Source organism: Acartia tonsa, chromosome 7 (assembly GCF_053477335.1).
Source record: "Acartia tonsa isolate MP-2025a chromosome 7, ASM5347733v1, whole genome shotgun sequence".
Classification (NCBI taxonomy): Eukaryota; Metazoa; Arthropoda; class Copepoda; order Calanoida; family Acartiidae; genus Acartia; species Acartia tonsa.
In genome coordinates, this window is record NC_137266.1 from 40,780,708 (window position 1) to 40,798,473 (window position 17,766).

Genomic DNA, 17,766 nt, shown 5'->3' on the forward strand with positions numbered 1-17,766 from the left:
TTAATTTTACCAATTTATTTATCAATAAATATAAAAGTATAAAAATACAAAAATGTCATGAGATTTATATTTAAGCGTAATAAGTTTCTAAAAATCACAAAATCGTCTTTAAAGTAGCTAAATACTTCATTTATAAAAGTAATGAAATATTTAATAAATGGTTCTTACTTAAACAAAAAAATCTTCAAATTAATTTGAAAAAAAATCTCTGAAAATATTGTAAAAATATTTCATATTTAAAATAGGAGGGAAGTGATTACAGAATTTTGGCAGGGTTTAATTAAATTACTTAGTCTTTCTGTTCCTTGGCGATTGAGGGTATATTTTATTATTTATCTAATTTATTGGCTTATTTTCGTTGTTTTCAGCGGGCTTTCTCTTTGGGTTGAACCTGAAATGAAATTAAAATATTATTTTTTGGCACTTTGGTCTAAATTCCTACTATCTATCTAGATATCATATTTCTATATGCTATACTAGCGGCTACGCCACTAGAGGCCTCTATTTTTCATTTTTGGGGGGGTTAGGGGTGTCCCATCCCCAATAAAATAGTGATAAACCTTCCCGGGACTTGAGAAGCTACCCTGTTAAGGAGAACCCGATCGGTTCAGCGGTTAGCGAGATCCTTCGGTACAGACACACAGACAAACATCCTGTTACTTTAGTATAAGGATTTCTTAATGTCTCAATATCTATCTGTCCGTCCGTAAGACTATCTTTTTCTTTATCTATCTATCTATCTATCTATCTATCTATCTATCTATCTATCTATCTATCTATCTATCTATCTATCTATCTATCTATCTATCTATCTATCTATCTATCTATCTATCTATCTATCTATCTATTATTCTATCTATCTATCATTCTATCAATCTAGATAGCTATTATATATCTACATGTCTAAATTGCAATTTTACGCAACTTATATCCTCTCATCTATATTGGTTGAATACCAATCTATCTTAATTGTTCTAGCTATCTTTAAATTCATGTGAAATGCTCCATTGCTCCCTCATTAGACTATAAAAGTTGGAAAGATTTTTAATCAATATAATAGATTTGAAATCTGCATAAAATTTTAAGGATTTTTTATAAGGTTTTTTATATAATTCTTTATTTAAAGGCGCAAATACAAATTAAGTTAAATAATTTTAAGATCTGTGATTGGTGGATTGAAAACTATCTGCGCTCTGATTGAAGAAGCTTAAGTGACGTACATCATTCAACCAATTAGAGCGTAGGTAGTTTCCAATCCAGCTATCCTATTGCCCTATTGGTCAAAATTTATTAACTTAAATCGTATTTGCGCCTTTAAATAAAGAATTATATAAAAAACGAATTTTATAAAAAATCCTTAAAATTTTATGCAGATTTCAAATCTATTATATTGATTAAAAATCTTTCCAACTTTTATAGTCTATCCCTCATATCTTTCTATGTCATTAATCATTATCTTATAATAGCGCCGGCACCCCTGGCTATTAGGGGCTTTGTATTCAAAGAAGGATACAGAAAATAGCATAAAACCAACCCAAGGCTTACATCTGAAAAAAATGTCCAAAACTCAAAATTACTTTAAAGAAGAAATCAATCAGTTCATTAGTTATTGAAATCTTGAGCTTCAGACAAGACAACTTAACTACTTTACATACTATGATATCGTACCTAGAAAGAATCTCGTAGTCAAATTGTTCGTAGATAGTGTTGTAGGGAGAGGTTTCATCGATGTCGTAGAGCAGACAGTTCTTGAAGAACTTCATAGCATCCTAAAAAAATAACAAAGGTACTATTTAATTAGTAATGGTCCGTATGTCTTTAGGCATGTTAGAATTGTCTAATTGATTTCAAACTTGGCAAGACAAATCCTGTAACACAATTTAAAAATAAAATTTTAAAAAGAAATAACTTCTTTGATATATTCATCCTTTTTACTTCACTGTTGAAATAAGGATTTCTAATTTTCTTGGTATAATGTTATATGCGAAGCATTTCTACATGTTACTATATATCTGTTAACGTTAGTTTGTCTGACTTTTAGATAAGTTAAGCTTGCCTTCCTTGTATAATTGTACTTAAGAATTTATTTTGTGCAACATAATATTTTGGCATGAGGGATTATTTATCATCCAGTCCTTTACAGGGCTCGACAGCCGCGACTAAGCCTCAAATTTAAAACCGTTGGGGATGCTTTGAAATTTTCTTTGAAAAAAGGGATTCCCATATTTATGTCAGGTTTAGACTTCCAGTTGAATTTTAAAATTTGTAAAATGTTGATTTCCCTGAGGCTTACAGGCAGCTTACGCGCGGCTGCCGAGCCATGGTCCTATCCTTGACTGTTACCTCATTATGCTTGAAAGCAGTGAGCATGATCTTGACCATGTCAGCCTTGATCATCAGCAGTTCCAGCACCTTCATCATAAGCTTACCTGAATTAACAAGAAACATAAATATCGGAGATACAAAGCTAATACTTATTATTAAAAACAGTAAACTATAATACAGTAATTGGAGAGGTTTTTGTGTAATAATTCTAACCTATTTTTGAACTACCATTTACCAGTTTAGACAAAAAAAAAACATGTTTTATCTCTTGTGGGGGGAAAGGGGGCCATAATCCTTAGGGGTCCTATCTCTACAGGGTACAATTCCTGAGGGCCATTTCTAAACTTTACCTAACCCAACCAAAACTAAAAGAAGCAACAAAATTAGTTTTTATTGGATAGTTCGTTTATGGTCCATATGCGATTTAAGAGAAACCGCTTAATTTTCTGTCTAAAGAGAATTTCTCTTAAATTTCTAAAACCATATTTCAGTTTTTGGGTGTTACCTCTCTCTCCAATCTCCTAGATGCTCCTAAAGACCAGTATTTACCAAAAATAGAGACTTATGTTATTTTATGCATTAGATGGATAATTTTACGTTGTTACCTAAGTTTTACTTTACTGTGTGTAACAAACAACTATTCTAAAGAGTTTACTAACTTTACTGCAACTTTAGTATAGTGGTGATCATTCAAACTAGCAAATTAATTATGCTATAGAATAGCTACTCATTGCAATTGTCTGCTAATGTTCGAAGAGATAGTGGACAATTGGTTGTTTATTACACTGGTCCCCAAGTTTTTTAATGAAACTTTCCTAATTGATGGCTTTACAACTTTGGGGACTTATTTTGATTGGTTGGTTCATTTAGTTCAGTATCCAAACGTTTAAACCATTGTTGTAATCAATAAAAGTGGTAATTTAGTGTATATTTATTGGGGATGTACATCAATTTATCAGCCATTTTCTTATCCCTTTAGATCCCTGGCTTATGTTAGTTAATAACAGAATGTAGACAGATGTAAAAACTACCTAAAATTCATAGGAATAATCAGAAGATAAATCTAGCAATAAGCTAAATTTTTTGACCTCCACGACATTTTCTTTTGGGATGGGGGAATGAGATAGCCATATATTTGTGTAAAAATTCTGTGTTTTTATTGAAAATCTCCCTTCTAGATTTTTTACTAATGGGCATCCTTAATTTTAATTGTCATTAAGTGACGCATTCGTAGATTTTAGGAACCAATCCCAAGACCTGAGATAAAGAACAAAATATCTAAAAAGCATCCCTAGACCTATGTGAAGCTTCTCTGAAATTGAGAATCCGATTGGTTCAGTAGTTAGGGAGATTCAAAAGGTCATATTAAAAAAGCCTCACTCCCTTTACTTATTATAAATTGGACTTTTTTATTAAGCTTTAATGTGTTAGGTAATTTGTTATTTTTCAGATTCTACCTTAATGTAAATATTTGTTTGATCATACGAACACTCCTAGGGTAGGCTAAGAAAGTTTTTAGTGAAACAGATTACAATATAAGTCTAGATTTATGTAATGTAATTAGATTCAAATCCTATTATATAAAGTAGTAAGTTTTTTTTTGTCTGTGGTGAATGATTTCGCTGAACCATTATGGGTCTCATTTACAGTGAATCTCCATATAGGTCCAGGGAAGGTTTTTGACTATTCTGGCGGAGGATATCTCCAACCCAACAAAACAAAACCCTCTTATTTTTCTTTTAATTTTGACTTATCTTTGAACCAACCCAAATATTTAAAAAATCTTTACTTTTATATACATACTTAAATACTTTATATTTTTACTACTTTATATAATAGGAAGAGAGGTCGAACCCCCCCCCCTCCCCAACATCTTAAGTAAACCATAAATGAAAATCTATCCCCCCAAAAACTGAAAAAGGTTATTGTGCAGTTAAATGCTATGGCGTATTTTTGGGGTATTATATTTTCTAGAAATGAAAATACATAATTTTCTATTGTTCTTACCTAATCCTTTTCTCCTATAGGCAGGTTCTAGTTGAATTTCATAGCAGTACACAACATCATCATCAAAATCCATGTCAAACCTAAAACATAAAAAAATATTAACAATTAATTTTAGATAATAAAAAAAGTAAAACGTTTAATTTATAATCACAAACTCTTATTTAGTTATTTTTATTACTAGATTTTCTTTAAAGGACCAATAGAATCTTCGTGTATAAACAATCCAACCACATTAGTGGTTAGAAAAAGTACACATTTTGTTACAAAACAGCAGGGTCTTTTTTTAATTTATCCATGTAATGAGTTAATTTTCTAGGATAATGAAAGAAAAAGGTAAAGAAAACTAGCATAATGTACAAAAAAATAAAAATAATACTTTTTCCTTTGACCTATCGTTTCAAGGAATAAGGTATAACCAACAAGCGAAATAAATCTAAAATAATATTTTGGGGGCAGATGTAGAGATCGTCAATTCTACGATGTATTGACCCTCAACGACAGCTAAAATTACGTGATTTTTTCTCAATTTAATTTCGTTGTTGGTGTAAGCTGTTTAGTTGCACATTGGTTTGTAAATTCAACTGGAACACAGTTTTTTTTTACCAAGATATCATTATCGTTGGCTCTAAAACTTTGGGCGGCATTTTTATAGTATTTTGATAGTAGGTTCCAACCAAGATTTGTTCAAACTTTTCAACCAATAATTTTAAATTAAAACAGGGAACATTTTGTTTATCATCATGAATATTTCGTCCATTGTCTTATCTCCTAAAATCCATGAAAATTATAAAAAGCTGTAATAGAGTTACCTAAAGTGAGAGAACGCCACAGGTTTATCTTCAGAGTCCCTGGCTATCAAATACCTACAATGGGAAATTTAATAAAATAATACAGAACAATTTATGCATTTCTAAAAGTGATTTTTTTCTATACTTTAGATGTTGATTTAAACGAACCAAAGGGAAAAAGGATAAGAGGATGAATACTCACCCCTTTTTCATGGTAAAATACTACTTCCCCATCCCTAAATTTAGAAGCAGACGAAAATCAAAAGCCGCCCAGGGCTTTTTGTAAGTCAATCATAAATAATAATGTGAATAAAAAGAAAAGCGATATTTAGCAAACAGCCGTGGGCGGTCAGAATCAGCTGAATGTTCATTATGAAAAAAATTTCCCCCTTTTTAGAAATAGAAGCACAGTGAGCCCAGGAATGCAATTTTGTGGAAAAAATTATTTAGGCCCAAAAATCGAACTTTAGAAAATCAATTATTTTAAAAGTCCATGTTAATATTCATCATATTAGAGGAGGTTTGCATTTTTAAATCAATGAAAAATATAAAAATTAAAGTTTTTATGGCCTTCTGAAGTTGTTACCCTGGAATTCACGGAATTTAGATACAAAAATCTCCCAAAAAAATGTTTATTTTTTATTTTTTTGTTTTATCTGCCATTTAATCAAATATTAACTTAGAACGTAATGTAATACCATTTTAGAACCGTTGTGCAATTATCTAACGCTGGATAACAAGAAACAAAATAGTTTTGTATAAAAAAACCTCTTAAATCCATATTAAAGAAAGACAGTGAAATTGCAAGAAAAAGCACATTGAATATTTTTTTATGCTCTGATTCAAATACCTTGATCTTTTTAGCAACGAGATGAAAACTTTTAGGATTGAGTTCTAGCATTATTTAGGCAATATATAAGAAGATCCCGTTGGTCTTATTAACTTTCACTTAGTTGCTTAAGCTCTATAGACATTTTTGTAAAGGTCATACGCAACCTTATTAAGCTAAATTTAGTGTATAATCCTTATATAAAAGAAACAGAAGGATCTTGCTAATCACTGAACCGATATGGTTCTCCTTCAAATAGGTTCACATAAGTCCTGGAAAGGTTAATAACTATTTTGGAGGAGGGTACTACCACCCTCTAAAGAGTAATTGCCCCCCCCCAAAAAAAAATAAAAAAAAATTTCTTCATTTTTTCTTTTTATAAATTAAAGTAAGACAACTCAACCCCCCCCCACCCAAAAAAAAAAAATATAGGATATGTAAATATGTCCCCCCCCCCTTTCTTGTTCTTCTTGTGGTTCATCCTCCGCAATTTTGATTTAGAAACAAATATGGTTACAAAACTCAGTATTCTCATTATCATTTTTAAGTTTCTTTTCAATAATTTTATGTTTTTCTACAATCAAGTTTCTAATTTGATTAAAGAGGACTATCTTCGAACAAGAGCAAGTGATTCTAAGCACCTTCCAGCATTGATCCTTGTCATTTTTTTAGTGATTATACTAATTTTATGTTTATTATTTGGTTTATCGAGTAAAAGGTAAGGTTTCACCATGGTTTTATATGAAAAAAAAATTTGAAATGTTAAGCATAGTTTGGTGAATATTCATCAAATGTCTTGATGAGTTCAAACTGTTGTTTAAAAGCTTTGACACAAAAGTACATCATTTTGATTAAAATGTATGTTTAGAAAAGGGTTGGTAGCTTGTAATATTTTAAACAGTTTAATTAATATACTTTTACAATTTACAGCATTTGATGCTTTTATTTTTTTTGTCCTTTAAACTCAAGAAAGCAGTTGATGATATTGTATCTAAAAATGCTTTACATTTTAAAGTTTTTTCATATAAAACCATAGTGAAGCATAACTTTTTAGTCGGTAAATTTTGTATCTAATACAGAGTACTCTAAATACCTTTCAATTAAAAAAAAAAAAAATCAATTTTATGGAAAAAATGAGAAAGTTAAGATAAGAATTATGAATATTATTCACTTTGGGGGGGATATCTTGGCCCCCCAATCATCTTGGGAGGGGGGAAGGGGAAAATTTTGTTAATTCTGTAAAAGATACTATAAAAACCTTCCAATTAAAAAAAAAATTGTTCGATTTGGTTAAAAAATAAGGAAGTTATTAATTTTTTCCACAAAATTGGATTCCTGGGCTCACTGTGAGAAGGATTCATCTTTCATGAACAAATTTAAAAAAAAAAAAAAAAATTCTATGTAATTTTTAATTAAAACATTAAAACGAAAATATCTAATCTAATATTCTTGCCCTAAATATGGAAATAGTAAAAAGTAAAAAAATATTTTTTTAATAATTTTTAATCTTCCCATTTGAAAAGTAGTGGAATAGCAATAAATTTTAGCGCGGCAACAGCGCTGAGTAGGCCTCTAGGCCCACTGCCTAATTTCGTCTTCTAGTTGCTTCGATTCCTCTCTTTTATTTTTTTATCTATGAAACGAACAAAACAATCTATTTGGTATGAAAGAATAGTCAGACCGACACTAAACTTATTTTTTGTTGTTATCGGAAATGGATGTAGAATATACGAGGAAATTATGCCAGGGGAAAATTTTTGTCAATTAAGGTTGCTTACATGGAACTTGCTTGTTGGTCCGTTTGTTCATCCAGTAGGAGTGGAGGGAATTGGGTAAATAGGGGATGAGGGGTATCATTATTTTAGCCCTCTACAATTTTTACTTTATTTGAGAACATGCAAATCTGGTGTAGGATCCAAGTAATAAAATATAAGCTGTAGGTATTAAATCTACTCTAAAATTGACATACAATTTTTTCTTAAAGAAGAAAAACCAGGGATAAGGGATAGGAAACCTGGCCATTAGGTCCCGGCCTAGATTCTAAAGGGATATTGCAACTATTACAAATTCCTATCAAACTGGCGGACGCTCCCAAGTAGCTATCGCTCTAAACCAATAAGAATCGGCCTGTTTTTAACAACCAATCACCAATTGGCGGAAATTTTAGAAGCAGACAATTCTAGAAAAAATAATGATTTCGTCTGCTACTAAAAAATAAATATAAATGGTGTTAGATCACATTAGCTTAATTATTAAATCTGCTTAGAGTTAAACATTAAAAAAGGGCCATATAGAAAAAACAAAAATAACGGGATTATTACGGGAAGGTAGCTACGAATTTTCATTTGGTAGTTTATAAATTAGATGTTGTATTTTGAATTTTAAAAATTTAATACGGAATTGATACAACACCTTAACCCTAATATATGTACAATACAACACAGTACAAATCTATCACTACATAATAGTATCCAAAGAACTTGATAGAATGTTACCCAGGTGCATATTAATTTATTTATTTTGAATTTTAATTAGCAATGAAATTTTCAAATAAAATTTTTACTCATTAATAAAAATGCAAATAATACAAACTAAAATCTGTCTGAGGGAAACCCAACGATAGCTTTCTGACAGTTCAAATTACCAAAGTAAAAGATAAAAAAATTTTGGGAGAGAAAAAACCTCATTTTAACAAAAGCCATTAATATATAGGTTTATAAAAAGTTATGTTTTTTACTTTAAACTAGCTACCTGAATTTGATTCTATACTTTATCTACACACACACACACAGCTTTTTCATTAGCGTTTTATACGAACCACTGCGCCATCCCAAAACTGGTTTATTAGGCTAGAAATAGGCCTAGGCTTGAAATAGGCCTGAAATAATATTTTCCTACGTTTCCCATCCCTTATCCCTGAGAAAAACTTAAATATTACCAGGCCGCATCTTCGAACATTTCTGTTTTCTTGTTTACTTCGTTCCATCCCCAATCAGACTAAAATATAGAGAAATTTGTAACATTTAAATAACTTCTGTTTAGTTTAATTATTACATTTCCATCTTTACAATAACGTAACAGGATATTTGTGTGTCTAAGTAACTCGCTAACTGCTGAACCGATATTGTTTTCTTTACAATTCAGCCTCTCATGTGTCCTGGGAAGGTTAATAAATATTTTAAGGAAGGATACCATCATCCCCTCAAAAAATCGCCAATACGTGCTGCTAGGCGCGGGGGGCGCTTCTGTATGACTTACTGGACTTCCTTTTTTACCAGGGTACCGAAAATTTTTCTTTAAAAAACTACAATTGGAATAGTGGGTTATTTTAAAAACGAGAAATAAGCATTTGAAAAATTCTAAAGGGGGGGCCGGGTATGTTTGTACGTACACTTATAGGAAATGAAATTCAGTATCAAAGTTGCACGAAGTGCATTCAAATTTGAAATTAGTGAACTGTACGTCATTTAAATTTCAATAGTTTAAACTACTTCTATAAAATATATGGGTATTTGAAAGAATTTCAATTTTCTACCAGGTAGTTTTAAAAATATCAAGACTTGAAAATCATTTTTTGAATAGATGCAACTTATATGACTGTCCTGTTTTTACAAAAACAGCTTGAGGACTATTTTTTGTGGTGCTTAATTGATTGTTATATATTGTAAAACAAATTTATATATGTTAGATGGTATTTTTGTAACTTATGCTTGCAATCAAACTTGTTAAATGCACTTCATCCAACTATCCCTTTTGCCCTGGTTGGTTGGGCGGATTGTTTTTATAGTTATCAACATAATTTTTTTTGTAAAATAGATATATGTTAAAATATAGAGTATCTACTCTACATAGTTATTATAATGTTGATACAAATAGAACTAGATATATTATATTATAGAGTATCTACTCAACATAGTTATTATAATGTTAATACAAATAGAACTAGATATATTATATTATAGAGTATCTACTCTACATAGTTTTTATAATGTTAATACAAATAGAACTAGATATATTATATTATAGAGTATCTACTCTACATAGTTATTATAATGTTAATACAAATAGATCTAGATATATTATATTATAGAGTATTTACTCAACATAGTTATTATAATGTTAATACAAATAGAACTAGATATAGGTATTATATTATAGAGTATCTACTCTACATAGTTATTATAATGTTAATACAAATAGAACTAGATATATTATATTATAGAGTATCTACTCAACATAGTTATTATAATGTTAATACAAATAGAACTAGATATATTATATTATAGAGTATCTACTCTACATAGTTATTATAATGTTGATACAAATAGAACTAGATATATTATATTATAGAGTATCTACTCAACATAGTTATTATAATGTTAATACAAATAGAACTAGATATATTATATTATAGAGTATCTACTCAACATAGTTATTATAATGTTAATACAAATAGAACTAGATATATTATATTATAGAGTATCTACTCTACATAGTTATTATAATGTTAATACAAATAGAACTAGATATATTATATTATATAGTATCTACTCAACATAGTTATTATAATGTTAATACAAATAGAACTAGATATATTATATTATAGAGTATCTACTCTACATAGTTATTATAATGTTAATACAAATAGAACTAGATATATTATATTATAGAGTATCTACTCTACATAGTTATTATAATGTTAATACAAATAGAACTAGATATATTATATTATAGAGTATCTACTCAACATAGTTATTATAATGTTAATACAAATAGAACTAGATATATTATATTATAGAGTATCTACTCTACATAGTTATTATAATGTTAATACAAATAGAACTAGATATATTATATTATAGAGTATCTACTCTACATAGTTATTATAATGTTAATACAAATAGAACTAGATATATTATATTATAGAGTATCTACTCTACATAGTTATTATAATGTTAATACAAATAGAACTAGATATATTATATTATAGAGTATCTACTCTACATAGTTATTATAATGTTAATACAAATAGAACTAGATATATTATATTATAGAGTATCTACTCTACATAGTTATTATAAAGTTAATACAAATAGAACTAGATATATTATATTATAGAGTATCTACTCTACATAGTTATTATAATGTTAATACAAATAGAACTAGATATATTATATTATAGAGTATTTACTTAACATAGTTATTATAATGTTAATACAAATAGAACTAGGATAATAACCGACATGAGATGATTTCCCTAGAGAATTATTACATATATTTTTCATTTTTCTCAGAGAATCTTGGAAAAAAAATATTGTAGAAGGGGTAATTTACTGGTTAATAGCTGAGGTAAAGAAATATGAAGTTCATTTGTTTGTTGTTGTGATAAATAATTTAATGATTATAAGTTTTGCTAACAAGCAAGATCTCTAACAAACCAGTCTGTAGGCAAGAGGGCGACGTGACTAGGAGGACTCTTTCCTACCAAGCATAGTTGATACTGATAACAAGTTAATTATGTTGCTTAAATTAAATAGGTATATTCTCATGTTATGTTTTATGTAAATAAGATTCTATTTGATTATTAATTTGGCTTTTGTTCATTGCAGATTACTGGGGTTTCAAATATTTATATGTGGGTATCCAAATTGATTAAATCCTGTTACGTGTTTAGACTAATTTAAACATGTCATTTTATGTGCTGGTGTTTAGTGCCTCCATAGCTACGCTACAACTTTAGGTAAATTCAACATTTGTAGTTTAAGATCCCGCTAACCACTGTGCTTATCACGGAACATACTTTCTTATCCTATATAACCCGCGACAGTGGCTTAACACGTAGCGCTTTTTCGTCGTTTCAGATTCTTTACTTTATCATAAGGAATAATCTGTGAAAATATGTGTCTACCTATCAATCTATCCAGGTTTAAAAAGTTTTACCTCTTCATATAAAGTTTTCATGTTAGATTCTAAAAGTTTGAAAATCCAATCTTTCGTCGCTCCATTCAAATTCGCTGCCCTGGAATAAAAAGGTTAAACTTGAAAATCTGTCAGGGATTTTGGGGATATGACAATTGAATTATTTATAATTTTCTATTGCAGCATAAGTTTGTAAATCCTTAAAATAAAGTAACAGGATCTATGTGTGTCTGTTTGTGTGTGTACCGAAGGATCTGGCTAACCACTGAACCAATATCATATGGTTCTCATTTACAAGGTAACTTCTCACAGTTCCTAAGAAGGTTTATGACTATTTTTGGGGGAGGGTACCACCACCCTCCAAAGAGAAATCTCCCCTAGAAGAAAATGTCCAACAAATTTTTTCTTTAAAACTACAATTTAAACGATGGGTGAGGGGGTCGAATGCCTAGAGGCCTCTAGGGGCGTAGCCTCTAGTTGATTATAAAATGAGATAGAGGACATGATAATAATGGAAATTAGTAGTTGGAAAATATTAGGAGGAATGATTTATCATCCACTGTCCTATCCCTGTCTCCCTGCACACTTCCCTGCCTTCAAATTCCGCAGTAAAATCAGGGATCAGAGTAGAGTAATAAAAAAAAAATTCTAGACAACATTTTTTATATTTCTTTAAAAGTTTTGTTAAATACATTTAACTTTGTAATTGTATTTTGTAATAATTTGTTGTAAAGTTATTATATTACCCAGAGATCTAAAGGGATAAGACAATGGCCGATAAATTTATGGTCCTCCCCCCAATGATGATACACAAAATTAAATAGATTAAAATTGTTGGTTGAAACGTTTAAACACTCAACTTTATGAAGCAACTAATCAAAATTCCCAAAAGTTGTTGAGCCAACGAATAAGAAAACATTATTATAAAACTTTGGGGACTAGTGAAAAAAATAGCTCATGGTCCCCTCTCTCTCTGATAATACCTGACGGTCTCAAACTTAACAGAGAGTCCATTCCTCTCATACTTCTGGAAGGAGGGTAGCACAGAAAGCGGATTTTCTTGGCTGTTGGCTTTCTAAATAAATGAATGTGCATTTGTAAAAAGAGGATTATCTTAACAATAAGATTGTTGTCTGCTTTACAACAAGCGATTTAACCTTTAATAATAATTTGAAATGAAACTGTGGGTTGGAATCAGAGAGGGAGCGGACACTAGAATGTAAATTACACTGGTACTTAAAGTTTTTATATCCCAATATCTTATTTATTGTCTCAAAAACTTTTGGTTTTAGACTTGTAGAGTCCAAACTAAGAAACCAACTTTTTTTCTATCTGAAGCAGAGATAGTTTTGTTATCATTGCGGACGTAAATCAATTTATTTTCAATTGTCTTATCCCTTAAGATTCTTTGGTTAGAAAAATAAGTAAAGCATCTTTAAAGTGATAAGAGATATTTTTCCACTAAAATTACTCAAAATAAGATCTACTTATTGGGTATATCTATCTCTATTTATCGTCTATTGTCCTATCCCTAACAAAGATCAGAGATGGCAAAAAAAACCACGTGGTTTTAATCAAGTGGTTTAAACCAAAAAAAAAAAGCTAAAAAAAACAAAAAACCCAAGGTGGAATGGTTTAAATGGTTTTTTTTAAAAATATTTATACAAAGGCCTATCTTTCCAGTTATATCCTTATAATAAAGTAACATGATGTTTGTATGTGTGTTTGTATGTTTGTACCGAAGGATCTCGCTAACCGCTGAACCGATTGGGTTCTCCTTAACAGGGTAGCTTCTCATAGGTCCCGGGAATGTTTATAACTATTTTCTTGGGGGGTGGGACACCCCCAAACCCCCCCCCAAAAAAAACTTAAATTTTTTTAACTAAAATTAAAAATGGGGGGAGGGCATCCCCCCCCCCCAAAAAAAAAATTTCGCCCCCCCAAAATTTATTTTTTTTTACTTTTTCTTTTAAAATGAATTTCTCCTCAAGTGCCCCTAGAGGCCTCTAGGGGCGTAGCCGCTAGTCTTTTTATAATGTATAAAATACAGTCAAAAACATAAATACCTGATTCAAAATTCTTAAAATCTTTATACTAAAGGGGTAGTTTCACGAAATGCATTTGAACTTAATTTAGTGAACCGCATATTTTTTCTTAGTTAATGGGGTAAACTACATTTAAATAGCATATATTTGAAATGAATTCAATTTTCTACCACGTAGTTATTAAAATATCAAGACCTGAAAATTGTCTTTTTGTGATATATGCAATTTAAAAAGACGATTTTCAAGTCTTGATATTTTAAAAACTACGTGGTAGAAAATTGAAATTTTCTCAAATATATGCCATATAAATAAATGTAGTTTAACCCAGCTCATACCAATAACGAAATTAATTCGGAAAAAATCACGAAACCTATACGTGTTTTTCAGCTGTCGTTGGGGGGCAACACATCGTAAAATTGACGACCTCTCCATTTGCCCACCAAATATTATTTTAGATTTAATTCCCTTGTTGGTTATACCTTATTCCTGAGTTCAACCATTTAATCAGGATAAAATATGCTGTTCACTAAATTAAGTTCAAATGCATTTCGTGAAACTACCCCTTTATACTAAATTAGAATACTATAATTTGGATATTATTAAAAAAAACCCAAAAGAAACCTGGTTTTTATTAATAAAAACCGGTTTAAACCAAAAAAAAAAAACTGGTTTGGTCTTTTTTAAAAAAAACCTGTTTTTTTTTCCCATCTCTGAAAAAGATTACGCAAAGTCTACTTTTAAAATAATTCCTTCAAGGCTTCAATTATCAATAACTAAGGGGGCACAGTTTCGTGCACGCACAGTATTCTTTCAGGGGGTTGTAAAACCTTGTGGGGGTAAAAAAGAGGAAAATCAATATTAATGGGGGGGGGGGGGGGGGAGTGGTTTTGACACCACTCTACACACCCTACTGCACTTGTATGGGGGTAATCCTAAACATACCTTAACATTAATCCATCCAGCATCCATTTTAACATTCATTTCTTTTCTCTCCGCCTTCCTCAGTTTAGCCTCGCTCTTGTTACCTGTCCTCTTTCCCATTTTATTTAGTTTTAATACGTACGAGCTGTACAATCAAGTTATCTGTAAATTAATGTTTATTTATTTGATATAGAGAAAAAAATGACTAGAATGGAATGTGTTTCATACAGGGCGAGACCCTTAAATTGTATAAACTTAAAATATTCAAACAACAGGACTGCCTTCAAAATTTTTTTCTCCTCCTCAAGGCTCACACTTACCTAACAAATCCCTTAGCACACAACTGCTATTAAAAATGTTCTCTAACAATAATAAAAATGTAATTATTTAAAGTTAAAATCAAATCGTTTCCATCTTGAATGGATTTGACACTGTAAAATGTTGGTTTATTTTAATAAAAATTATATTTTAAGTTTTTAAAGAGCCTCTAGGACCTAGGTATCTTTTGATCATTTTAAGTTTTGGCAATGTAAGTGAAGCACCCTGTTCAACAAAATAAGCTTTAAAAAAAATATCACAAAAGATTCGAAATATAATGTAATATAAATTACCTACGCCTTTTTGTATTAAATAACGAGATTCAACAAAAGTAAAAAAATATAACAAAAAGCTCTTAATATTTGAAAATAATTTTAAATAAAAAAAGAGTAAGAAAATGAGATCATTAATTTTGAAACAGGTAATTCAATACCTTACTTACATAAGTATTTAGATTAAAACATTTTAATTAGAGAGATTTAGCAGTACCTAAATAATATATTATGGTAACTTTAGTCGACTAGACTTGATGGCTTTGCCCCTGTTATTTCCACTTAACTTCTCTTTTGTTTTAGAATGAAAGAAAAATTTACTTTTGATACTTTTTTGGGATATATTAGGCGTTTTGTTTTCCCCTTAAAGAACCTAGTTGATAACATAACCCCCTCCTCTTGATTAGGTTATATTAGGTACTAGGGTTTTGGAGCCCCCATTGTGGGAGAAAAAAACTTTTAAAATTTTTTATGCCTGATAATTTTGCGGCAAGGATGATCTTTTAGCCGCTGAAGGCCAATCTATTAAGCCGTTAAAAACACTATGCTAAACCTCTTTAATTTTATATATAAAAGATTTCTATTCTAAAGTATTACAAAGGGTAAAAGCACCCACACACCAAAGCTAAATAGAAGTTGGGTTTTATATTTTAAAAAGAATTTTTTTTTACCTTTTTATATTGTCAAAAAAGACTATAACGTCCATGAGTAGCGAAGCAAAAAAAAGCACCAATAACCTTTAATGAATTTTAATTCAAAATCATGCGATATAAATTTAGTAATATTCATTTTTTTAAAGAAATTATTCAAAGGTTAACTGGTAATCCTTATATAAAAGTAACAGGACGTCTGTCTATCTTTATGTTACGAAGGATATCTCGCCAGCTGATGATTCTCCTTTACAGTGAAGCTTATCATTGGTCCATAAAAGGTTCCTAAGAAGGGGGGGGGGGGGGAGAGACAACCTTCCAAGAGAATTAGCCCCAAGAAAAAAATAACTCCACAAAATAATGTCAATTTTTTAAAATTAACCTTCCTACCTAAACATACAAATTTCAAGTAGCTATTCAAGAATCAAATATTTTTACCTAACTTCTATTCAGACTTTGAGTGCATCAAATATGAAAATCTATTTCTAATCATTGAATGCATAATATCAAAGTTTCTAATATCTATCTATCATAGAAGGATTGGTACATTTTTCAATGTTTATAAAATTCAAATGGAATAGTTCAATGAAGATATTTGTAGTTATAAATTTTTTTATGGAAATTTGACAAAAAGCTTAATTTCTAATATATTTCATAGAACTGTTCCTTTTAATAATGGATATAAAATTCGTGGATATTGTGACAGAGGAATTTTTGTCTTCAATTAGGTTTGCTAATATAGTCCTCAGAGTTCTTCAGCGGTCAGGGGAGTGGATGGGATAAAGTCATAAGAGGGGGATAAGGGTACCGTTATAGTAGCCAGCTGGGAGAAAAATTTTATCACGATTTGCAAGAAACTCTCACAATATCCAGGTATTCTATATCCATTCATTCGATATAAAGCCGACAATATTTTTTATATTTTTTTATGTTAATATGTAGCAGTATATTTCTTTGAGATGTTTTCTTACATGTTCTCGTGTTGTAAAATAACAACTTCTTCCTAAAATAAATATAAAATTTTTAAGTAGTGTCAAGTTGGGCTGTTTATTACACTACTCCCCAAACTTTAATAATAATGTTTTCTTATTTGTGAACTTTAAGGACTTTCTTGGAGTTTTGATTGGTTGGTTTATTAAGCTGAGTGTCCAAACGTTTCAACCACTAATTGTAATCTACGGAATAGATAATATTGTGTGTGATCAGGATGTACTATACATCAATTTATCAGCCGTTGTCTTATCCCTGCTTAAATGATTCTTTTTCCGATTCTGTAAAGTTTAAGAAGCACTTTTTGTGGACGAAATGTTAAGATTATTATTTTTTTTTGTCGTATTTATTGAGAAAAAGTAAAAAAAGATTCTAGGACAAACGCAGGAGTGACAAACGTCTGAGTGGACAAACGCAGGAGTGTCTTAATTAAATATTAAGTTAATTTACCATTTCTATACAGGTTAGGTTAGGTTAAGATATGAATATACAAATGAGCCCCTCGCAGGTGTTAGGCATTTTAAAAACCTATAAGCTGGTTGAAAATATGTTAGGTTAGCTTAGGTTAAGTGTCCACCCCAACGTTTGCCCCTCCTGCGTTTGTCCTGAGGGCGTAAAAAAGCAATAAAGATGTAAAAGCTAAGGCTTAAATTTCTGATATAATCAGAAGACCATAGAAATAATGATAGAGTAGCTTTGCTT

General features: G+C 30.2%; 2 protein-coding genes across 8 annotated transcripts in view; both read right to left on the reverse strand.

Annotated features, from left to right (window-relative positions):
- On the reverse strand, positions 1-14,997 carry LOC145323754 (N-alpha-acetyltransferase 40-like). The gene is made up of 9 exons (XM_080166261.1): positions 14,856-14,997; positions 12,852-12,943; positions 11,890-11,968; positions 8,888-8,946; positions 5,142-5,195; positions 4,333-4,412; positions 2,344-2,429; positions 1,669-1,769; positions 1-391 (listed from the first exon to the last, which is right to left on the reverse strand). Exons 1-9 carry the CDS (start codon positions 14,952-14,954, stop codon positions 337-339), a joined length of 705 nt encoding a protein of 234 aa, XP_080022387.1. The 5' UTR covers positions 14,955-14,997; the 3' UTR covers positions 1-336.
- Positions 14,993-17,766, reverse strand: part of trus (programmed cell death 2 like trus) — a 25,933-nt gene continuing 23,159 nt past the window's right edge. For 4 of the 7 annotated variants that reach the window (XM_080166260.1, XM_080166259.1, XM_080166258.1 and 1 more), the window contains one exon: positions 14,993-17,077. In XM_080166260.1, coding sequence (XP_080022386.1) covers positions 17,042-17,077 — 36 coding nt within the window. In that variant the 3' untranslated portion in view covers positions 14,993-17,041. The remainder of the gene's footprint in view (positions 17,078-17,766) is intronic. The other 3 variants (XR_013881081.1, XR_013881079.1, XR_013881080.1) reach the window with 3 other exon arrangements.